Genomic DNA, 25,646 nt, shown 5'->3' with positions numbered 1-25,646 from the left:
TCTGGGGTCTCCTCCACTGTCCTGTTCCACCAGACTCTGATTTTGCTTTGTGCTGGCTGTGCAAGATTTCTGTTTTATCAGTAACCATGGGATCCACTTTGAGGGAGGCCACATCCTGTTTTAGTTCTTGAACCTGTTTCCACAATTCAGTCTCCAGTTCACGGTGCACTGCAGACTTACTTCTTGGTGGGGCCAATTCCCTCCCTCTTCCCTCTGATGGCTCCTCACTAGCAAGACTAACTCTGTTCATTAAAGAAATCATACCTTCTTCTAAAATTCGAATCTGGTTCTTCAAACCCACCAGTTCAGTACTAGCCATAGTAGGCCCCTGAGCTGGTTGCACTGTACGAACAGAAACATCCACTGGGTGGCGCACTGCCTCCTGCTCCTCTTCGTTCCTAATTTCACTTAAGAGGGTTAGAAAGGATGGAGGGTCCTCCCTGCGTTCTCTCAGCCGCAGGTGAACTATTTTTAAATCATTAGGGTGGGCCCCTCTGATTAATTGCTCTACTCTGGCTCTATTAGCTTTGAAACTTTCTACGCCACCTTTTCGCACTGCCTTCCTCAACAACCTCTCCAAACGGCGGAGAAAATCTGATAACTTTTCTCCAGTCTGTTGACGAGTGGCACGGAAACGGAAATATAAATCCTCCCCACTTTCCATACTACCAAAAGTGTTCTCCAATGCCTTAAGGTAATCTTGTGGTGATGCATCACTGTTGGTTTCCTGTACTGCTTGTATAACTTCAAGCGCCGGACCCTTCAGGCTTTCCCCTAGCCTTTTGCGCTTTTCACGGTCAGAGTAATCACATTCATTTACCATATCATGGTTGGTTGTTGGGACCACTGATCATAACCCTCCTCGCGCGGGACGAGCGGACGACCACCCTTCGTGTCCTTAGTACAGTAACTGAATTAAAACACAGGATATGATTGACATGTGCGACTAAAACTAAAAGAACCAGCTGACAGTTGCCTCAAAGTTGGTCTCCTGGAACCATGTTTCAAACCGCTGTTCCTGAAAAAGCGTTGGTCTCTTCCCTCAGCTTTACAGATGATCATATCCTATTGTTATTCCCAAAATGTGTTTCAGCAAAGCAGTGTCTTCACTTTTTAATTTTAAGGGGGCTTAACATGTATGGATTTCCCACTGTGAGTAAACTGCATGATATTAAGTGGCCAATTTGCATGCATTTTGACCACAGAGGAAAATTTAAGCAGCGGTGTGTGTGTGTGCACGTCTCAGTGTGGGTGTGGGTTGCTATAAGGAAATAAAAAGAGATTCCTGATAATTTCACACAGGCACTTACACAAACACCAGAAGTAGATGTTTTAACACTTCTAAACTCACACAAAGACTGTGTACATTTATGAGTTTTCTTTCAAATGATTGTCCATCTGTGACACAAGTATAACAGAAGTAAGATGAAAGTGCATTGGTAATGTTAAACCAGTTTGCTGGAGGTGACTCTGACACAAGTAGAGCTGCTTAGGTAACTTGGCCTTAGATGTACAACAATAAAGCATGTGAAAGCTGTAGAATGCAGAATGTAATGTTGGAGTATTTGGAACTGACACATGGTAAGGATTGTTAAGATTTGAAACATGGTCTGGTCACATCATTATAGCATAACAAAGCAGATCATTCCATTCAGCTGTTGTTTGGCATACCTGCTTCATTGATTGTAATAATAATAATAAAAATAATAATAATAATAATAATAATAATAATAATAATAATAATAATAATGATGCACGGACACAAAGCACTGTGTAAAAGTGTTATTGACCAATACAATAACTCATTCAATACATTCAGTTAATACATTATAGGGTTCTTATATACAAGTATTATAAACATATTCAGGAAAGTACAGGATGCAGATTGGAGGAAAATAGGGCACCAAAGCACACATATTGAATGCAAGACAAGAAAACCAGGGAAATCCATTTCATTGCTAACCTATCAACAGAAACAAAAAACTAAGAATCTTTTCAAATTCTCACTTTTGCAGATCTCGTAATAACAAATGAGTGTTTTGAGTAAATATGGATTCATTTTGAATTGATGATGTACTGTAGGGAGATGGAATATACTTGAAGTTTTTTTTGTTTGTTTGTTTGTTTTTTTCACTTGCACGGTAGAAATTTAAACCACATAACCTGGCTTAGTCGTCTCTTGTGGGATCACGTTTCCAACTTGCTGGTTAATGCATTTCTCATTTCTACCGTTTCTCACATTGCTGTGTTACACGATTGTGTGACTTTGTCATAGGTTCTGTGGCTCAGTGGTTAAAGAAAAGGGTTTAATACCAGTAGGCTCCCAGTTCCAATCCCAGCTCAGCTACCAGCTCACTCTGTGTGACCCTGAGCAAGTCACTTCCCCTCCTTGTGCTCCGTCTCTGTGTGAAACCGAGGTGACTCTGCAGCAGCAGTTCTGATGCACAGATCACCTCTTAGACTGTAAGTCGCTTTGGATAAAAGTGCCTGCTAAATGACTAATTAATAATAATTCCAAGCAACTAGGAATCTGAGTAACATTTCCTCATACGAGATTCCGTTTCTTAAGCAAAAGACATTTGTAGAGAATAGAACTCTGTTCTAAATAATATATTGACTTCCGGTCCCAAATAGACACTACAGCACATAAGAGAAATATGGATACATTCGAAACGATGGCAACAATAGAGATAAAAACAAAAAAAATAATAAGGCAGCCCCTTCAATAAATAAATGCAAAATGTAACTTTTCCTCTGGTAAAACCAGAAAGGTATACACACACTTGACAATGCTGATAAACTGAGCAGTCGGATTAGACTCTATATTAAATTCGCATTAAATGCAAGTGAATCCACACAGTCACGTACATGTCATGTCCACTGACAATTACAAAAGAAAAACCAAACACACAATGGTATCTATACTGTCTTAGAAAGTTCACACATAAATCAAACCTTAAACACGGAACAGGGTTAAAAGACGTCAGAAAGATTATATTAGATACAGTCGTGTCAGTTCTAAACTTTCAACATCAAACAAAAACAGGTTATAGAAGGTTACGACTAGGGTAACTAGACGCTAGTTTAACACTTAGTGAATCGTGCAAGGTATTTACATATATCACAAGAGTAACTGGTAGGCTTTGACACGTCTGAAGACGTTCAGGCCTGCTAGACTCTGGATAGATAGCGCTTTCTACCAGGTCTTTGAAATGTTTGTAGCTATCACTGTTTGAGGGTAATTGCCCTCAATTTAAAATAGAAGATAATATTGTAATAAGCCAACTATATTTGACCAATTTTGAGTTTAACAATTTGACATATTTGGTAGGACAAGTGAAGCCGGTTTTGGGGCGGGACGGCACAGTTAATAAAAACCGTAAGAGAAAACAGCACATATATTACAGAAAGATAACAGAAAGATGAAATAAACAGAAAGATGTAACAGAAAGATGAAATAAACCTTTCTAAATGTCCTCAAAACAACATCAGCCAATGGGATTGCAGTTAATGCGCGTACACTGCTGTGAGTTCTCAGTAAACACTAACAAGAAGATTACTTCAGCCAATTTTCTGAGAACAACGTGCTGTTGATAAATAATCATAACATACCCCATAATCTGTCGTTCGGACATTCTCCTAGCAACCCGGCAACAAAAGAAACAAGAAAAAAAAAAACACAATTCTCAAATCGGCAATTCATTCCTGCTCTTGCTGTGTTATTCCAAGCTACTGGAAGGAAGTCAGTGTTGGGGAAAGGGAGGAGGGAGGGAGGGAGGGAGCGAGAGATTGCTGCCGGATTGAATCACATGTACAGAATCTGTCATTTGGTTTTAATCTCTGTGTAGTCACTGCCGCTGTCTGTTTGAGCCGAGGCTTCTGCTGCTTTCCTGCCAGAGAAGTCGAGAGAGGCGTAGTTCACGTCATCTTGGCGTTGGTTTGATTCAGAGAGGCCGCCGATATTCTGGTAGTCATTCTCATCACCCTGCAACAGTTGTAGAAACATATTTTTGTTATTAATAATATTAGGAATAACGCATAGAACCGACTGTACATAACCAGACCATAATTCATTCAGGTTTTCGAGGGCTTGTACATTTACCAGCGTTTCCAAAAACTTGGGAATTAGTCTTATTAAGTGTAGTTTATTCGTTAATAGCAATAGGTGTGAACGACGTGATGAATTTCTTTGGTTTTTTAAATGTGTTCTTTTTCTTCAATTTGAAGAGTTTTGTTTTTTGTCTGCCCGTTCATAAATAAGAAAGCTTATGCCTGCATCCGAGTTGAGCAGGTTTGTGGTGGTGTTTTTTATATACGGTACATCGGGAGAATTTGGCGTGTAGTTCACATTATTATTCGATTATTATTTCTAACAGGGTGGACAATGATAGAAACGTTCTTGCAAGTCAAGCAACTTCACAAAGACATGCCCTTGAAAAAAATTAATTTTCATCCCACACAACCACAAAACTCCTGAACCCACAACACAGAGCAAACCCTCAGTGCTTGAAATGAATATGTTTTTTTTGTTTGTTTGTTTTGTTTTGTTTTTTTTATAGAATGCATGGCCATGAAAAATGCAAACTCAGAAAGGTAACGTTAAGATGCAGATACTTACAATAACATAATCAAATAAAACTAAAACAATTCTAAGGGCCTTGATGTCGCCTGGCGCATTCAATTAGTTTATCAGCTTTAACAAATGGTAACCAAACAGTTATCTGCCTACTCTGTGCTGTTCTTGTTGAAAAAACAGTCAAAACCATTGTGGATTACAGAAGACACCATATAGCAGGTCATATTCAAAGGGAATTACATTTCATTATAGCAGCGTTTAAGAACAAAGTGATCAGTTATAATCCATTACACACCTCAGATGGAGTAAGCAACAAGTATTAACTACCTGAATGATACAGATGATGACAAGGGGTGCAGTTGTAACCAAAAAAGGTCCCGCATCTTACAATTAAAGAACAGGGATAGCTTTCTTGTTTCTAGTCCTAATATCATGACCTCGATTTACAGCAGCTCCCGTTTATGACTCATGTTCTCATCTGCTTGTGGATCAGGGTTTGGTGCCTCATTGCTGATGTTGGTAGCTGCGTGCCCACCTTTGCCTGGGCGTGTTTTAACATTCTGGTCTGGCTATTAATCTGATGAAACAACGACGAGCCAGTTGCTGTTAAGAGTTCTCATCTTTTTTTTTTCAGTTTGGCAGCGGTCATTTTTTTGTACTCCTAGACATCCCATTCTAAAATATGTTGTTACAGTACAGTTAAGTCACTCAATTCACCGAACAGGAAAGAGTGTTTTACTGCACTTTTTTTAACCCATACGGTTTATCATCTGCAAACTGTGTAATTCTCACCTGTCAGATAAAAAGGTAGCAGATCTGGGATCCAGTGCGATCCGACACAATATAACCCCTGACCATGACACGGGGCAACAGAATGTACAGAATAATATAGAACAAAAAACAGCACTGAAATGGGTAATCACAATCCAATCAGCGATTCTTTCTAAGTTCTACTAAAGCACCCCGCAAACCAAAGAACAAAAAGCTGGCGAATGGTTATGTTTGGGATTTAATACTGAATGGAAAACCATGTAGAACAACGGGTCAGTCTGGGTTCCAGGTAAATGATGGGATAAATAAGGCTGACTGTGTTGGAAGGTGAAATGGGACATTCGATGGTTCTAAATTAGTTATTCACTTTAAATTGCCTTACCATGTATGGCTCTTCCAGGATCGAATTAAACTTTGTGCCCAAAAGTTCTGTCTTAATCTGTTACAGAGTTAAAACAAAGACAACAGTACAGTCCAGGGGTATACGAGGAATTAATGCTTGTGGTGCATTGTGCTCTTGCAGTGCATTCTGGGAGCTGTAGTTTCTTCACTTGCTTGGATAGATACACCTGTGGTTGCAGGGCAGGTAAAGAGAACTACATGTGCGGCAAACATCTGGGCGAAACGAGGCCTGGTTGTTTTAATAATGGGACTGAATGTCATTGAGTAAGTATGAGATTGCAACACAATACAAAAACAAGCCCCAGATAAATGAGACAGACTGGTCAGCTGGTCAGTTAGTTTATAGTTTTTTTCTAAATGTTTATAAACAGTAAACTTACAGGTTTAAAAGGTGGCAACCTTACTAACTATTCCATCAAAAACATATAATTTTAACCACTGGGTTTGTTTCTAAAAGACAGGTAGTTTGAATAATAGGTATTAAGTGTCTCTCATTAGTGTGTAGTTACATAGTAGTTACATTACACTTAATTACAATGTTATGATGCATAATTATAATGTACTTCATGTGTAAATCTTTTTGCATGGTATATGTAAGTGCACAATTGTATCAGCAAAGGGTTAGGATCATGAAAAAATTTACACATTAAGTACATTGTAACTATGCATAATAACATTGTAATTAAGTGTATGTACACATGTATTTACTAAGTAACTACTATGTAAAAGTGACTGTAGTATATAAAGCAAGTGAAAATATCTTATCATTAGCCCTATAAGTCAACCAAACCAGCTCTGATTCAAAGTCTGTTCTGTTTCTGTGAATCCGACTGGCATGGTACTCACCACTTTCTTCCTCAGGTTATGCTTGACGGAGCTGTAGAGAATCGGAGGGTTTTCTGGTTGCTGGGAAAAGCTAGCGCTGCCTGCGCCATTCTCCCTAGAAAGGAAAGAAGAGGCTTTGGAAAGAGCAGGAAGCAATGCTATGAATCACGTCCACAACTACTGGGGGCAGTCGCAGAACGTTAGACTAAAATGGATTGGTATATGTTGGCAATGTTACACTCTAAGTGAAAGTAAAACAGAGATTGATATTTACTGATCCAATGAAGAAATCAAGCTCCCTTTTCTACTTTTTTATTATTGATTAGTCACTTAGCAGACGCTTTTATCCAAAAAGTGCGGCTGCTGGGTCACTTACAACAGGACCTCATCCGAAGGCCTTTCAACCAAAGAAGAGACCTCGAAATCATGCGATTGATTCTTGTTTAGTTAGTCCAAGAAAAAGTATTCCCTCTTCTTAGTCTAATATTTCTAACTCAAGGTCTCCGTTTGTGTGCTTCTCAGTACTGCAAGTTAATGAAACACAGGAGTGAACACTTTGAAAATATTCCCCATGGTCTATCGGCTACTTACTTCCGGTGACTGCGACTGATATAGCACACAGCCGCGATTATGAAAGCAATAACGACCACGCCTCCTATGGCACCGACAACCACGGCCAAAATGAACTTTTCTGAAAGGAAAAGAAAACTTGAATTGCATCTGTGTGCGAACGCAGCGCACGCCTGAGTGTTACACAGTCAATTCCCTTAACCCTTCAGGCAAACAAGACATTGAGCGCTTGGTTTAATCAATATGCAGTTCCACTACAGCAAAAGATAGGATTGGTAATACTGTTCTTGTCTAAACATTCACACTCCCCTCCCAACGAAAGATAAATAATCTCAGGGCAACGAGGGAGTTCTTCATGTTATCCCAAGTAAAAGTGTCCCCATCGGAAGATAAAAAAATATGAAATTCTTTCCAATTCTTCAACCTTCAGTCTGGGGTCTCCCAATTGTGCAGAATTGAACGAGCCAATGGAATTATGTTATGTTTATGACACTAATGTCCACAGGGACACCCTCGAAAACCTGGTTGTATTTCTGAAAGGAGAATTAATCAAACAAGCAATCATCAAACCCGATCCATACCCCTTTCACCTATGCCCCCTTATCGTTTGGCTTGGTCCCCCTCCTCCCCTGCCTCTACCTTGCAGCATGCCTTGGCTAGGGGGAAGGTGCCCCAGTTGCCACTTGTCCTGCCCGCTGGCAATAGTCTTTCATTTAAATTTATATATTTCATTCATCATAGTTTTGCCAGCCAGTTTTAACGCGCTCCAATGGGCAAGGCCATGGGCCAAATTCAAATAACAACGTCATCATTTACAGGCATGTTTATCTGTCAATTGAATAAATTGCTAAATTAATCTATTGATTATCTCCTTTCTGAAATGTTGTTTCGCCTTCAATCCTGATCGCTATCCTTTTTTTTTTTTTTTATCCCAATACACTACCCAGCCCTAGGGGTGTCAGCCGCCAGTCCTCGAGGGCCAAAGGGTTTAATATTTTTCAAGGTCTTTCTGACCTTACTCAAGGTACACTACCTGTGAAACACTGTGCTGCTTGAGTTGCTCTCATATGTATTTTAAGTAGAAGCGCTCAATTTCTTGATATTTACTGGTTAAGCTACATTTTTTCAATTAATCAAACAAATTGACCAATTGTGTCATTGAGAGCTCGGACGGGACGACAGCCAGAAGACACCGCGGCCCTCCCCCCTCCAGGAGCTGAGTCTGACCCCCCCCCTGCCCTACAACATCACCTGTGCAGAACGACAGGTCCAGGAAGCACATACTTTCCTGCTGCAGTTCCAGCTTGACGGTCTCTGTCCCATACATGTTGGAGACGGTGCACAAGACGTGGAGCCCCGAGGAAGGCTTCTCCTTCAGCTTGATCATGCTGGTGGTCATGTAGCCGTCCGTGTGGGAGTAGTAATTGAACTGGCTCTCCGTCTCGTTGATTGTGATGTTGAGGTCTGGGAGGTGGAACTGGATCGCTGGCTCAGGGTTCGCTGATGCTATGCACTCGCATTGAATGCCATCTCGGATCAGTGTGCATTTCGACTCCGGCAGAAATACAGGTGCGTCTGTCAAGCAGAAAACTGATTTGTTAGTGCTAAAGGGGCATTTATTGACCTTTTCACCCTATTCAGTCCACTTCTTTCCCTGTTCTTGGTAGCGTTTATCATCAAATCTCAGAGCTGTCTCATAAGGGAATTCGTAGCCAAAATAATTGCAAAAAAAACATTATATAATTATTATATTAATACAATGATATCAATTAAAATACATCTATCTAATTTTCCTATTAGGTTTGATAGGTGAAATGGTAGCTGCATCAGTCCAGAGATGACAGACCAAGAGAAGGCGAGGTGAGCCAATGAGGTGTGCTCACATTCCACAGTGATGTTGATGGAGCTGCTGGCTCTGCCATGCTCGTTCTCAGCCAGGCAGCGGTACTCCCCATCCCCCTCGTAGGAGATGTCGGGGATCTCCAGTAAACTCAAGTCTGACGCCACTATATTGCTGATGAGGGTCCCGTCTTTGAACCACGTGAGCGTGGGCACTGGATTCCCTTCCGTGCTGCAGTGCAGAATGACGGAGCTGCCTTCCAGGACTGTGAGGGAGGAGTTCACAGAGGGATCACGCGGAGGGACTGCGGAGAGAAGAACGCATGCAGATTCAGGCTTGGCTTCATTTCGGTTGGGGTCTAGCTACCCAGAAGGCGACTGCATCATTTGCATTAATAAGAAACAGAAATCTTATAGAATTTTTTTTTTTTTTTTTTACGCTCAGAACACCCAGGATTTCAATATGCCTCAACTGGGACACTAAAAGTTTAATCCCATGTTTTAATCTTCTACTTCCACATCCATGTAGATTATATACACTGCAAAATCCTGCACCGTAAATTGAGCGCAAGTCAGATAAATCAAGAGACAAGACTACGGCAACAGACGCACAATATTAATTGGTTGTCAATACTATAGCAGTAATATTATCAATGAAATGTTGATGGCAGGTCATGGGGAGACTCACATTTGACAGCGAGGTAAAAGGACCTGTTCTTGCTTCCGTAGTCATTATCTGCAATGCAGGTGTAGAGCCCCTCCTGGTTGGGCTTTATGTCCATGAGCACCAGGGTGGAGTTCTGACCCGTCTCTTCCCACACCAAGGTGTCCTCCTGAAGCCAGGTGATCCTCGGTGGTGGGTTACTGTCCACCGTACAGGACAAGTAGACATTGATGCCTTCCATCACATCCAGGGACTCATTCACCTCAACCTCCCGGGGGGCGTCTGACACGCACACAAAGAGACACATCAATACAGCTTGCTAGCCTGCCCATAGCGAGACCCCTACTTATTTTATACTATCTCCCAGTAGCAGAATGACATCATGGATTTGTAAGGAATCCCAGTGTTAGCAGTTTATGAAAGGGCTGGCCGCTATTGGAATGCTCTAAATATCCAAATACAGCGTCCTATTCATTTGCAGTTATTTCTTAAATTTTTTTATTAATCATATCCAAAAAATAATTTCCTAAGCCACCCTGTGAGCCAAACCCTAACCCTAACTAACCATTCACACAAAATGAACCACCTTTGTTTTTATACAGTACCAGCGCGCAAATACTCATTAATAAATAAAGGTGGTTCTTAAAACATCGAAGTAACACTTTTCATTAAATGTTTCTAATTACTGTGTATTTACATAGTAATTACTTAGTAAATACAATGTTACTATGCATAGTTACAATGTACTTAATGTGTACATCTTTTTGCACGATATAACCCTACCCTCAACCTAATCTTAACCTTTTTTGACACAATTGTGTACTTACGTATCGTGCAGAAAGACATACTCTATGTAACTACCATGTAAACACACAGTCATTAGAGCGATTAACGTGTGAACGCTTACATTTCACGTCTAAGGAAATGAGTCTTTCGTAGGACAGCGAGGTGTTGGGATACTGGACCTGGCAGCCCAGGACCTTTCCATTATGGAAGTAGGAGGGGGTGAAGCTCAATACAGCAGCCATGACGGCTGTGTTGCTGTCCTCTATGTAGTCACTGGAGATTTCAGGATCCTCCAGCCCCTCAATGTTAAACCACTTCATCTCTGGGGTCATGTCGGGGCAGTTATCAGGAACGTAGCAGGTGACATCCAGAGGTGAGCCACTGACCACCTCCTCTGGCACGTTAATGATAGGCTGGTCTGAAAGAGCCCAAGCAAAACATCGCAACAGTTAGCAGCCGCAGGATCTTCTATAGAAGGAGCGTTTTGGTAAAAAAAAAAAAAAAAAAACGTAAAGATTTAAATAATCTTGTTTTGAAATCAACACATTTAATGAATGGATTTATTTAACACCTGCCTGATTTTTAAATACTTCTTTAAGGCAATGACGAGTGTCAGCACACCTCGACTTTTGGTGAAGACTTTCCTTTAACAAAACTTTTTTCGCAGAAGCAGGAAGTTAAATATGAGTTGTCAATGAAAGGGCGATTAAAGGGCAATGAAGCGTTTAAATAACTATTCCAATGTGCACATGTAGTAGAGCACCCCATCGCTTCTGTAGTTTTGATTAATAGCAGTTTCTGAATGCAATCTTTGCTTTTTTGATACAAGTTATATATCGTACATGACCAATGATAAAATACAGGAGGCTTTTTAGAAGTCGTTTAAGATGCCTGACTAAAGCACAAAGTGGTCTAACATTTTCACACACGAGTGCCTATTTCTAAATCATTTATTCCCGAGTACTGAAAATTGAAATTCTCCCACCGTGAGGTTTTAATTCAGGCAGGGAGAGCATATGACAAATCTTGAGGTGTTCTAACCCATGTGCACACCACTGTACGTGTGTATTTAAAAAAAGCACACTGTACCCAAAACTTTAACTTCTGAGAAATCGGGGTAGGTGTAGACATTGGAGCTGCCCAGGTCGGCTCTGAAGTAATATTTTCCGCTGTGTTCCATCCCGATGTTGCTGATCTGCAGGGTGCAGTTGCGTTGCTTCAAGTCGCCCAGCAGCTTGGTGCGATCCTTGAAGCTCTCGTGAACGATCTCTGTCCTGGATTTGAACACCACGGGCGGGTACAGCTCTGGGTAGGGCTGCCCAAAGTACCAGATGCCATGGACCCCGTAGGGCCGGACGCTGGAGGGGAACATGAAAGTGCACGGGATCACAACGCAGGAGTTCCTCATCGTGGAAATATCCTTCGGCATCCACACTGTCCACTGCGCCAAAGAACCTGGAACACAGTAACACATAGATATGATCCACACACTGCAAACTCTCACAGAGCTCCCAGAGCGTACTGCAGCACAGGGGTACCCAATCAGGGGTCAATTACAATTCTAATTGTGTCATTTGTAATTACAATGGTCCGCAGAAAATCTATGCAAAACAAACGTGAATGCACGTAAGCAGACTGTGTGTGTCAGCCCAACACTGTTATCCAGTCCTATTCGCAAAACCTTGTCCCAAGTTATTATTTTTTCGAAAGTTAAAAATGACAACACTGTTTTGTGTTTAAGAGTAGTTTCTGATTGCAGTCTTAGTTTTTGTGATATAAGTTATAATGACAAAACTAGCTTGCCCAGAACCACACACGACGACATCTCTTCTGACAATAAGACACACAACGTATTCACTTATAAAACACAGCTTGAAATGCACTTGTTCTTTTCGGAAAATGACGTACCTTTTAAGGCTAGCAATAAAACAGGAAGGATGAACTGTAAGATCCACATGGTCTTCTGAGATTATCTGCCACACTGTAAAAAACAGGACAGAAGACAGACTGGATACCATTCAAACATCAGGAAAGAAGAGGAACAGTATGTCTAGTAAGGCTTTCTAGTCTCTATTTTCACTTTGCCTCAGGTGAGGCTCATACAGCAGTGTGCATATTTATTAGAGCACTTCACTATTTGCGGCTCTGTGTTCCTTTTCTCTTATTATTTGTAATGAACTGCATGTGCAGCCTATTAAAGTCATCAATTAAATTAGACAATCACTAATGTGCCTATTTTTTGACAATGCTCCAAGATTTTCAGTTCCAGTGGTTTTAATTCATATGCATAAGTCAAAACAACAGAAGCAATGGGGCGTTGTGATAAATTTGCACATTACTGTAGTCCTAGTGCTATGTCCTTTATCATCACTAGGGGAAGCTCTACTTCAAGAATACAGTGTGTCTAACAACGAACACCAACATCAGTGAGACAGGGAGAGAAACAGCCATATTATATATACACACACACACACACACACACAAAACTGCAGGTGAACTAGTGACCAGAATGAGTTGAGAACTGGAACACACATTTACTGCGGTCTTACTTCTAGCTGTAAAAACCCACCATCATAGATATATAACAATGAGATTCATTTAAAAGTGCTTTGCCCCGTGCAAGACGTTAATGCACAAGCTTGTGTTGAAAATCAGCCCTTACAATAGCACGCCAAAAAAGGGTGACACTAGTTTATTAGGAGATCTCCAATAATTTGGCAAAAATAAACATTAAAACACAGATGAAGGCAACCCGTGTCACCACCTCGAGGCTCTCAATCTGATCCGAGATGCCTAGTCGCTCCCAGGAGCCAGCCAAGACTCCTCCATCAGAGCCTGTGACAGGGAACTGAGTGTGTAACAGAGCAGAGGCTAGCTGTACACCAGCGACCCTGCAAGAGAGCTCCTTAACCACAATGCAAGAGTCAGGTTCCTTTTAGAGCTTGCAACCTCATCTCATCTCACCGGAACGGCAGTGTATCACACAACAAGTTCGCTTAAATCTTACTTATTTCCGTTCAGAGATCAGGGACTGGGCTATAAAAAAAAATGCCTTTTTGAAGAGATCCACCTAAATGATAAGACAACGTACCATCTTGTACTGTGCCAGGAGAACACTATGATGCTCACAGGAGTCTATGTTACTAAATTAAGACTACAACGATCGTTCTCTACAAGACGAACAGCATGAAGGCTTTCTTGAATGCTTCACACCGCAGTTCTACACTGTGCTCTGCGATTTCAGCTCACGTTGGTTAATGCTGTGGTTTCCTGTTAATCAAAGCTTTGGAAAAAAAGAAACCACAAGCTGGAAAGCGAATGAGCGAGCGCTGAGCGATGATAAAGAAAAACAAAGTGGCAGGCAGTTTTAATCTCTAAACAGTTAGTGCAGGTGCAAGACACTTATCTTAGAACTCAGAACTGTGCATTTGCATTTGTGCCTGCAGAACGATTCGTCAAAATCTGCTCCGAAAATACTTAAGTTGTCTGCTTCTCTAAAACAGCCGATGTAATAAGCAGGAGTTAATTTGTGCCGGATCACACCGGATTCCAGATCCAGTCCTTTTTTTCTCTGACAGGCGAGAATTATACAGTAAACCACATGGAAAGGAAAATAATACAAATTGTTGCAATAAATAACTCTACTACCGTAATTTTTTAAATATAATGTGCATGACTGAACAGTATTGAATTATATCCCTTATATATAATACACACCTCTTATAATACTATAATCAGAGTATAGTGTGAAACTTGTATATAACACAGAAACTGTATACATCAAACAGAACTTTGCCTTAAACGTTGGTAAACAGTAGATATATTACATAGTCGCACAATGGCACTGGTACTAATATTGAACCATAGCACTGTGATGGACTGCTAGCAGTGTGTGTGTTCATTCCACTGTGATACAATTGTCCAGAAAAATGGTCAATGTTCACTCCGCCAACCCCATACTGTTATAACAGTCCTAGCTACTCTCGTGCAACAGTTGTCCCCTATCACACTGCTTTGCCATTGTAGTACCATTGACGATGGTAAGGACAGACACTTTGCCTTGCAATACTGATTGTAATCAGAAAAATTAAAAAAAAAAAAGATAAAGAAAAGACTTGCCTCCTCTTGTTTTTAAAGCCTTTGCTCACTGCGTAAATCCACTTCTTGTTTTCAGTCGGCTCCGCTTAAAAACACAAGGAAATCCTCACACCCCCCTTGCTTGCCTTGAGTAGGTAAGTCAAGCCAGCTTGGAGAGCAGAAGGAGGCGCAGAGCTAGCAGCTGCTCCCGTTGCTCCGGTGGGCCGGTTTTAATATTCATCCGACATTTCTGAGGAGGCCAACGAATCCCACATCGAACATTCCTCTCTTTTCTCACGCCTCGCTTCTCTTTGAACAGTCCTGCCTCTGTCCGCGTTGAGGTTCTGTCGGGGCGCGGACGACCTGTGCCGATCGCACTTCTCTGAATCTTGCTTTGACGTTTGAGGAGCAGCGGCTGACAGATTTTTTTTTGCGGTGCGCTGCTGTTACAGATTCTGACGCAGAGAACCTTTTGTAACCTTCAGTGGAAGGCTCATTTTAATTCCTTGCTTGCTGACCTCCCATGTGCCAAAATGAAGGGGCAGTTTGTACAAAATGCTGCAGCCAGAATAATTACACCGTCCCAGTCTACCAGTTCAATTCCCCCAGTTTTAAGGTCTGTACATCAGGTTCCATTGAAGCATCATAGAGTTTAAAACCTGGCTATTCAAGGTTTTGGCCCTGCCTATCTTACTTGTTCCTTACAAACTGACCTCTGATGTAAAGTGGTGTAGACATTTTGGCGCTGTTCAGATACTATTTTCTACAGGCAGCAGTGATGTAGTCAAGCCAGAACTTGCATAATACGAAAGCTAAGTCACATCAATCAATCCATCTTTATTTTATATAGCGCCTTTCATTGCGGACCACCATCACAAAGCGCTTACCATGACTCACGTCTCCCGCACAACTCTCTGATTCAGTCAGCTGTCCTCCGGGTGCAATGAAAACAGCATTAGGAACTTATTTTATCAATTAGTTCCTTAAGAGGGCTAGAAATGCTGATGAAGACGACAGCAACAGCGCATCGACTACAACTGTGGTCACAAACACGAACTTCCAGGGAGATGAAGTAAAGCATTCTGACAAGGTGGAGAAAGACCCCTTGTGGAAACACTTGTAGACCTGTGCTACAAGTGGCGTTTGGGCGTCTTCAGATTTTGGGCTATGCCACTGAATGCGAGATCTGTCAATAACTGTCTTTTGGTAATGTTAAGAGCTTGATTAAAAAGGCGGGACAGCATTTAGTTCACAAGCTTCTTCACTTATGAACACACTTCAAGGTTCTTAGCGTTATTGGGATTTGATTGAGATTTGAAACCGATTTTTAACAATTTGTATTTTATCCCTGCACCAAAGTATTTTTTTTTTAATCAGTAATTGATCTGACTTTAAAACGCTTAATATTGTAATAGAACAATATTATCACTGGCACAGTGACACAGCTAGAAGGGAAAAGGTTTCAAATTGACTCACAAGATTTCTTTGTCAACTGGAATCCAATCCAAGGGTTAACTCAAGCAAACAAGCATCAAATGATTGAATCAGGCGATTCTCCTATTGGACGATGGAGGCTGGGCAAAGACAGCCATTGGCTGACACTACAATAGGGCTGTCTTGGACGCTTCATACCAGCAATTGCAGAAACTTATGCAGGCTGTCTGGGAAAACACATAGCAAAGGATTTTACAAGGGGACTGACACAGCATGCCATACCCACACAGGTTCATCTTAGAAAATGTGTTTGTTGCACAGTTCCTTCTTCTGCATGTCCAGTGTACTCATAATGTGGTCCTCAGGGCCAAAGCATTTTGTCAGCATTAAGGGGATATTTTATATCATACTATTTTTTATAATATTTGATTGTTCTTTATCATTTTCACCACTTCTGATCATTGTTCATCACCATGCAAATTACTGTAACTTTTTTTTTACAATTTTTTTTAAAGAACTGCGCCTGCTTCTGACATGACTCCTAAAAGCTACGTTTCTGAAGTGAGGGGGGTATGAAAGTTTCTCTTAGGAATGGGCAGCTGACTTTTCTGTCCTCTGTGTAACTGTGATTTTGAAGCAAACATTATAATGGGCCTTTTACGTTTGTCCATGACAAGTGAATGTTTGCACTGAGCGGATTGCACTGTATTTACCCTTGCAGTGATTATGCAGTTTTCCCATGATTTTGCCTTGGTTATGCTATGGATGGTTTGTCATGGTTTTTAATGTGCTTTACTATACATCTCTGTGTTTTACAATGCTTCCATATGCTTTACCATACCTCTCTGTGCTTTACAATGCTTCCCTATGCATTACCAGACCTCTCTGTGCTTTACTATGCTTCCCTATGCTTTACCAGACCTCTCTGTGCTTTACAATGCTTCTGTATGCTTTACCAGACCTCTCTGTGCTTTACTATGCTTCCCTATGCTTTACCAGACCTCTCTGTGCTTTACAATGCTTCCCTATGCTTTACCAGACCTCTCTGTGCTTTACAATGCTTCCCTATGCTTTACCAGACCTCTCTGTGCTTTACAATGCAGACCTCCTCTGTGCTTTACAGTGCTTCACTATGCTTCACCAGGCCTCTCTGTGCTTTACAATGCTTCCCTATGCTTTACCAGACCTCTCTGTGCTTTACAATGCTTCCCTATGCTTTACCAGACCTCTCTGTGCTTTACAATGCTTCCCTATGCTTTACCATACCTCTCTGTGCTTTACAGTGCTTCACTATGCTTCACCAGGCCTCTCTGTGCTTTACAGTGCTTCTCTATGCTTCACCAGACCTCTCTGTGCTTTACAATGCTTCCCTATGCTTTACCACACCTCTCTGTGCTTTACAGTGCTTCTCTATGCTTCACCAGACCTCTCTGTGCTTTACAATGCTTCCCTATGCTTCACCAGACCTCTGTGTGCTTTACAATGCTTCCCTATACTTTACTGTGCTGTGACTCTGCTTGATTACATTTTACTATGATTTTTTCTGAGGTAAATTACACATTTTCCTGTGCTTTTACTATGGGGAAACTTTTATAAGGGTATAACTCGACAGACTCATTTTTGGTGCCACTAAATCCCTTTAACTGTTTTGACCTGACACTTGTTCTGTTGTGTTTGTGTGGCCAGGCAGTATATATTTGCACTCCATACAAGCGACTCAGAAAGATGCTGGAACATTGTATTTGTACAACACTTGACCCTTTATTTACATCTTACTATGAAGCACGCACCACTGCTCCGGGCTGCTGTCAAACAGACCCTATATTATCTGTATGGCGGCTGTGGGTGGATCCACTGAATAGCTTTCATGAATGTCTCACACTGGGACACTGGGCTGTACGTTGAGGCACGCGTTTAGCATAACACCTACAGAAGCATTCTATAAATGCAGGAGAGTAGAACTCTGAAAGGTCAGGCCGGCTGTGTTGGGACAGACCAATCTGGGGAATAGGTTGATAAAAATCACAATATAGAATGAATATGGTGGTTTGGTACTAAAAGTACATTATTCTTCATTACTTTAGGTACTTCACTTTACCTCCATTATTTCAGTATATGCACAACATATCTACAGCTACGGGCAAAAACTTTGCATCATCCTATAGAATTAACTAATGTTGATTTATAAAGTCAAAAACCTGCTGAATAACGCTGTTAACATTGAGTTACATAATGCTTTGTAGTTTTTCCGAGACGGAAAAACTGACAAAAATCTAACATGAAATCCTGTAGCACGATATTTTGCAATATCATTTTGTAGTTTCTTTGCTTAAATAAAATATCTAGATGATGTTCATATGTTGTGTTTTTTTTAATTCTGGCTCACCCTGCACCCCACGAGGCCGTGTCTTTACCAGGTGAGCTACTCTGGGGTACCCAGTGACTGTTTATTTAAACCAGAACCTCTCTGTAAGGGATCGCAGTCAAACAACAAAATCCTGAATAAAAACTAGAACTCCAGAGATTAACAACTGTCTCCCTCGGAAGACTGTTGTCTCCTTGTACACCTTGCAATTATCATTTCAAATAAGTACTTGTCCAAGTAAGCAATATAGTCCATGAGTATCCTGCTATAAAGGAAGCACATTTATAGTGTGGAGGGATAGATTGCTTTAGTCCGAGGAAAATGTAAGCCTGAGAAAAGGGGCAAAAATACTTCTAAAGTCTAGTTTTTATACCCCTTTAAAACTGATCGAAAACCCTTGAAAAAGGACAGCAGTGCTTATGCTGGCAAACACATTCTAGCCTAGCAGCCCTTCATTTCCTGGTAACCGGCTGACAGGATTATTGTGCACAGTTGAGTTTCTCTGTCAGGCACCAGATGGCACCCAGTAGGTTGCCCACAGTTTCCAGTTCTTTCTGGTTCTCTTCCTTTCCGCCTGAGTCACTGTCAGCAGGGTCACGCTGAATTCCCTACACCAGCCCTTGCCTTCACAGTACTGTTGTTCGGAGTGACTGTGGAGAGCTTAAATGTGGTCAGAAATTTGGCAGCGTGTTGTAATAAACAAATGTGTTTCTGTTTGCACTGAAGGTCCAGCAGTTCTGTAATCAAGCAGCTGGTTTTAATTTTTTTTATTTATTTATTTATTTTTTTATTTCACTTGAGTTGGCCGTCAAGATGGCAAATGACCATGAACAATCTCATATCACAGAGCATCCAGTTACAACTGTACAACATCAAAACTGTTATCAGCAAGTTGTTGGTGCCTGGTGCTCTTCTCTTGTAATCTGTTGTAATGATCTTATTAGCAGTGTGGGTGTCAAATGCACGAATTGTGAGTTGTTAGAAGGATGGGGGGGGGGGTGTACAAAAGCTGCAATGGAGAGAAGTTGCAGAAGAAGGAACTGTTGAAGAATGATGTAACCACAGATCAGGTATAAAAAGGCTTGTTGAAAGAATGAAGACTACACACACTGCTATCTCGGAAATTGGTAATCATGCTCATAAACTGTATTTTTCGTTCATGCTAATACTGCGATTTCCATAGCTTGTAAGCAGAACAAAAAACACACCCACTATTCCAGGAACTACACTGAGAACTTTGAATGTATTTCTCCTTAAAAGCACCAACCCCCTACATTATTTCCTGCCCATCTTCACCCAAATAAATCACAACTAAAAGCTACAAAATAAAACCAAGTGCCAAGAGCAAGCCAAACCTGACGACCAGTAGAGGTTTTGAAACGCAGGTCCCTAAATTGGGGGTAACACATGAAGTGTCTCTAATCACAGTTTAGTTACATAGTAGTTACTTAGTAAATACACATGTACTTACACATAAATACACATTATGCATAGTTACAATGTACTTAATATGCAAGTCTTTTTGCATGCTATAACCCTGACCCTAATCTTAACGCTAAGCCTAACCCTTTACAGATGCAATTGTAAAAATAAACCATCCCTGGTAAAGAGGATAATTTAAAGATATATATATATAATATGTATATATATCTATATATAATATATCCCTATTATATATATAATATATATATTATATAAATATATATACTATATATAACCATTATATATTATATATATATATATATATATATATATATATATATGCTTTTCAAAACCTCTTACACAAATGAGCAAAATATTTTTTTTCAACATGAAATAAAAGTTCAATTAACAAAACTAGAAATAAACAACCACGTTCATTTCATTTAAGACAGTTTAAGTAAATAGTTTCTTTTTAGTTTTTGCAACTTAAAATTATTATTGTTATTATTATTGTGATAAAATTGTACACATTTCTATTATCATTGTGATAATAATATACACATTTCATGCTCCATTTCTAAAGTGCAAGAACTTACCCTACAGTTAAGGCTAATCGCTCCCCTTACTCTCCAGTCTCTTACCCTGCAGACTCTGAGCGCTCCTGTGTTGTATTTTTCAGATTGCTCAGTGGGTCTGTACCACGACACATCACTCCCTGTATGGTAATCAGGCCAGATTCTACAGCCATTGTTTAACAGGATCATTCATAAATTCCCACGTTGTGACATCAGCACAATGAGAGCTCTTTTGTGAGAGCGAATGGTCTTCAAAGAAGACTTTTTAGAATTAAAAAAAAGAAAAAGAAAGAAAGACCATCTCTTTCATGCATTTCCAAAATAATAATGTTTCTTTTTTCTCTGTTTTTTTCAGGATTTCTGGACTGTGAATACAGTTTGGGCAAATATATAATAAAATCCAGAGTCCTTTTGCAGTGTTCCCACAGTTATACTGAGCATTTCTATATTTTACTGCACTTTATCGTACCTCTCTGTGCTAGTCTGCAGCATGTCAAGCTTTGTTCTTGTGGTTTATGTAACTGACAGTACCCCTTGATGGAATGATGCACTTCGTTTCAGCTTGTCTGTTCTGTTGATTGCGTTGGTGTGTAATGTAACTATTGCTGTCTGTTTCAGTATATTCCACTTTGTTTTAATCTGCAGTAAATGATTTCAGTGGTGCATTGTTTGAATTAGAGCTTATTCATTATGTGTGTGTGTGTTTGTGTGTGTGTGTGTGTGTCAGTGTGTGTGTGTGTGTGAATGAAACAGTAACCTGGAATAACCACCAGTTATAAACTTTAAAAAACGTGCCATTCTCCTTGGTTTGAAAATAACGCAATAAAAAGTGACATACTGAATATTCTGAGGAGAGCCTTCCAGGTGCAATTTAAACAAGGATGCATTTGTTCTGGATCACTCTGAAAGGGGCTCAGTGCATTCTCTGTGGCAAACAACTGCAAGGTCTACAACAGACTTTATTTCAAGTAGGGCTTTCCAGTTTCAATGCTAGAACACAGATGGCCGTGTAAGTCCACGTCCCAGTCGTTTGTGAAACAGTGGGATCCGAACCATTCGTATCTAAATGCTGCCTTCTGGTAACTTGTCAATTTGCATCAGCGCGCATCGCATCAAATCCTTCCCTAATGCTCGCTGCATCCCAGTTCTCTGCAAGTGTGCAATGCAGTATCTGGCCAACTCGGGTTAGTGTAAAGTAGTTAAGATTTGGAAAATCCCATCGCAAAAGTGAATTTTTTCACCTGGAAAAGGTTTCCAGATGTCCTGGGACAACTGGGATTGTATTCAGCCTTCATTTTTTTGTCCCAGTCAAAAACATAAAAAATGTTAAATTGTCCCGGTTTTGCTATTTTGTATTTTATATTTTTTTTTTATATATATATATATATATATATATATATATATATATATATATATATATATATATTTGCAAGTGTTCGGTGGCTACCTTTAATCATGCTGATAGTGAGTAAGAAATCCACTCTCTCCCTGATTAGAGGCAGTCAAGGAATACTGATAAGCATACAATAAACACACTCGCTGGTTCTTATTATGCATAGTTATTTTAATGGCTTCACAGCTGCAATGGCGTCAGTAAATTGAAGAAAAAAAAACATTCCAGTATTTCAGCCCGAAAATCTGATAACCCTAAACAAAGGACACCTACGACAAGAGAACGCAGTCGCTCGGGGACAGACGCACGTGTACACACTTGCATCATGCTTACTAACAGCACAGCTGGGAGAACTGTACTTCCACAAGCTTGGAGAGATGCACTATGGATCCATGCAAATCCTTTCTGTAGATAACAATAAGGGTGGGTGTGGACTGTTGGGGGAATGAGCTGAAGCAGATTATCTAATCTTGAAAGAAGAGAAGCAGGGAATTGTTCTGCTTTTAGACAATTATGTATATGTACAAACTTGCTGGTAACTGCGCGGCTAACGCAGCGACAGGCTCCAATTGTACCATCAAGGGAACTCACTGGCACAAGACAATGAGGCTTGTGTGACGATGACAGATTTGTCCAAGAGACATCATGAGCATTGTTTATAGGAACTAGCGTCTCACTCATACAGTAGCTTTGGAAGCTTTTGTAACCCCCAAAGTCCCAACTAGTTATTGTCTTTTTTTCCTCTTTATGTTAGTTTATTTATTTGTTTATTTTTTGTTGTGACTTCCTGGCTAATTAGTCTGTTTTGAGGGTTTATTTTGGCTGCTTCTTAGGTTGTTTTTTTGTTTTGGGTGGGGATAGAGCAGTTGACAGGTATCCACATCCCTAACCCCTAACTAACACCTTTGTAGACAGCCTCTCACAGTAAGAGAAGCTGGGGATTGCAAGGCCAAGCAGGCCCAACTTTCCTCTCTGAGGAAGGGGGTGGCCCCACAGTAGAGTAGAACTTGGCCTGTGTGAAGTGTGCTTGTGTGTGAATACATTTGTTCATGCAGCTGTACTGTGCTGTAACCGCTGTTACATGTTTGAGATGTACGGCTCAGGGGAATTTGCCAAGGACTTTTTGTGCTCAAGTCTATTCGTATTTCGCAACTTGCTCTTAGAAAAGACCTCTCCCCAGTCTATTAGGATATTAGGCGGTTATAAAGTTATTTATTTTGTGTTTTAGTCTGTGGACCAGTTTGAATTCATGTCTGCACACTGTATCATTGTTGTTAATGGAACTATAATTAACTGTATGGCTTACTGAACTCTACTATATGGCTCTTTTGATTCGACCACAAAGGGCTGGTTTCACAGCCCCAGTTTAGCACTAAACTTGGGACGACCTAATGTTATTTTAGGCAAAGGTAGTCTAATGCTAATCAGTGGTTGTGAAACCAACTGAAAGTGCCCCTTTCAATGAGCTTAATCTGTTTTAAAAGACTACAAGGTTGGTCGGTAGTCTTTGGTAAAGAAAGTAAATTGATGCTGTACTTCAACATGACACATGAGCACAAAAATAATTCAACTCTATCTTTCTGGTTAAGCCTTATCCCTTTTTTAAAATCGTCTTTGCTACAAATCGGTCAGTTGTTTAGTTTTAATAGATTGAGCATTTATTTTATTTATTTATTTATTTTTCATACGGCTCTCTAAGAAGTCTCTTGTCATCTGTATGGTTTAACAAAAAAAAAAAGTTTTGACTGCTCATCAAAATTCGAAAGGTTATTTCACCTGTAAAGATACCCCCAGTGTCTTAAAATAAGAATTTCAAAGAGTGTGGGCTTCTTCAAACCACAGCCGTTAATGCAAAAACCATCCAACCAATCATCTTACCACTATGCATGAACTCTACTAACAGAGGCATCAGGGTGAGAAGATGACGCAACGGGAAACAGATTTAAAAGGTGTTGTAGTGATTAAGATGTAGAAGGGTTGGTCTAGAACTAGTGCGAGACAAATGGCTGACCAGACTGGCGTCTGGATTAATTCAAAATTACAGCGGCGCCATAGCCAATATAAAGTATAGCTCATCATATGGCACGTTATCAACCTGGATTTTTAAGGGCTCTTTATGAAGTCTGTTAATCGTTTGGAAAAGAGTGCAAGGAATAGTCAAAACTAATGGATTTGGTGTTACCAATATGGTGAACTCTCAGCTACGGTTTCTATATTTGGAGAGTTTGGGACAGTTCAGGCTTATCAACTCACGCTCCCAATGCATTCTGGGAAGTGTAGTCCTGCTGTGAAAGGTACCAGAGACAGGTAAAAAGTACCGGAATGCATTGGGGTGTAAGTAGAAGCTAACCCTGAACTGTCCTGGAGTTACCTAGCTTCACTGACCAATTATATGGGTTTATTTATTTTTTTAATTTATTTGGCATACAGACCTCTCAGATATAAGCTAGGTAAAAAGTGAAATAAAGTGAGTGATGTTTAAAATGCTACCTAACTGTTAGCAAAATGTGTTTCCAGTACCTTTTGTCTGAAGTAAATATTGGTCATTGGATAGTTTAATTGTTTTAGTTGTCCAACTAATTGTAGTTAACAGTCCATGTGTGTGGAAATGGATGGGGGTGCTATCCTGTGAAAGTGATTTTAGCTATGGTCTGATTCACTGAAAATATTGTCATTTGGCAAAAAGCCTTAAACACATTTGAATCATGTGGTCACATGATTAAGTGAAATGGTCTCTTGGCCAGTTGCCTAAAAACGACTGATGTTCAAGTATGACTAGCATGTGTTTTAACATACAGGGACATGTTAAATACATTTGTCTTGTACAGGAATCCCAATTCGGACAACATATTTTACTTAAATTGTTTGTTTGTTTGTTTTTTAATTGTGTCTGTAGTTGCTCTTTCAAGACTTATAAATAATAAATCCATTAACAAGTAGCTACAGTATTGATACAGTAGTGGCACAATTACACTATAGTCCCAGTGATATTTAAAACACACGGATATCGATGTACGTTTTGTTGTATGCTTAAAAGTACATTGACAGAAATTTGGTTATTTCTAAAAACAAGTAGTGGCAAAAAATATACAGATACTATGGTAGGCTCTACTGTACATTTCAGTTCTAAAAATCTAGGTTGTGTTTGCAATAAGTACAGAATACGACAGCGTGTGTCTATGCACGCTATAAAAACAGACAGCAAAAAAAAAAGCAAAATGAAATATAATAGTCTTACCTGTTGTCAGTGATCACTGCCCCACGACCAAACAAGCAATAACAGCTGCTCAGTAAATCTCTCCAGACATCTGTGCCTCACAGCTCCGAGATGAAGAAGAAAATGCGTTTGTCTCGAAGATCCTACTGTGCGCTCAAAGCACACTCGCGATGCTGGGGTTGGTTTGAGCTGGAAATAGGAGCCTTTTTTTCTCCTCTGGGTGTCCGTCAGAGCGCTCTTCGTGTAGTGCCAGCCTTCTGTTAGAGGAGTGTGGTATAGGTCCTGTCTTCAATCGCTTTTTTTTCTATTATTATTATTTTGGTACCTCCTTAAAAGCCGGCCGCGAAATCATGTTTTCAAATTGCACGCAGTGTGGCGAGCATCAATTATTCAGGCGGTTACGTTTGAATTAGCGTTTAATGATCTAACCCGTTAACGTTATATTAATAATAATGTTGGTGTTTTGTTTTGTTTTGTTTTTTTTATCGAAACCACCTGTTAACATCACTGAATATTGATTTTCCAGAGTGAACTGTTTTTATCGGTGTGTGTGTGTGTATGTTGTATTTTTATTTTTGACTTTTTACTGCACCCATCCAGTCTGGTGTTTTTTCAGAAATTTAAAAGGTTTGTGTCCCTGCCAAAAAAACAACAAAAACAAACAAAACATACATTCATTCTAAAATAGATACATAGATAGGAAACTTGGTACAATTATGCACGCAGTGAC

The 25,646-nt window shown here is 40.2% G+C and overlaps 1 protein-coding gene across 4 annotated transcripts; it reads right to left on the bottom strand.

Annotated features, from left to right (window-relative positions):
* Positions 1–1,767: 1,767 nt before the first annotated feature.
* On the bottom strand, positions 1,768–25,171 carry LOC121298652 (myelin-associated glycoprotein-like). Of its 4 annotated transcripts, none has more exons than XM_041225809.1 (11): positions 24,938–25,171; positions 12,342–12,414; positions 11,523–11,888; positions 10,555–10,851; positions 9,672–9,929; positions 9,028–9,288; positions 8,429–8,719; positions 7,166–7,265; positions 6,596–6,689; positions 5,730–5,786; positions 1,768–3,985 (listed from the first exon to the last, which is right to left on the bottom strand). In XM_041225809.1, the coding sequence occupies exons 2-11, from the start codon at positions 12,388–12,390 to the stop codon at positions 3,824–3,826; spliced, it is 1,935 nt and encodes a 644-aa protein (XP_041081743.1). In that variant the 5' UTR covers positions 12,391–12,414; positions 24,938–25,171; the 3' UTR covers positions 1,768–3,823. The 4 variants fall into 4 exon arrangements, with proteins under 4 accessions (XP_041081743.1, XP_041081742.1, XP_041081744.1 ...); XM_041225808.1 differs by lacking the exon at positions 24,938–25,171 and adding an exon at positions 20,328–20,415; XM_041225810.1 differs by lacking the exon at positions 24,938–25,171 and adding an exon at positions 14,553–14,571.
* Between the last annotated feature and the right edge of the window lie 475 nt (positions 25,172–25,646).

This window comes from Polyodon spathula, chromosome 24 (assembly GCF_017654505.1).
Source record: "Polyodon spathula isolate WHYD16114869_AA chromosome 24, ASM1765450v1, whole genome shotgun sequence".
Taxonomy (NCBI): domain Eukaryota; kingdom Metazoa; phylum Chordata; class Actinopteri; order Acipenseriformes; family Polyodontidae; genus Polyodon; species Polyodon spathula.
Note: the sequence above shows the minus strand (reverse complement) of the source record. Positions and strands in the feature narration are given on the sequence as shown.

Coding starts and splice junctions, on each gene's coding strand:
- LOC121298652 (XM_041225809.1), bottom strand. CDS start 12,390: ATGTGGATCTTACAGTTCATCCTTCCTGTTTTATTGCTAGCCTTAAAA. Junction 8,720..9,027: donor CATCAACATCACTGTGGAAT/GTGAGCACACCT, acceptor TCTGCTTGACAG/ACGCACCTGTATTTCTGCCG. Junction 5,787..6,595: donor ATAACCTGAGGAAGAAAGTG/GTGAGTACCATG, acceptor ACTCTGTAACAG/ATTAAGACAGAACTTTTGGG.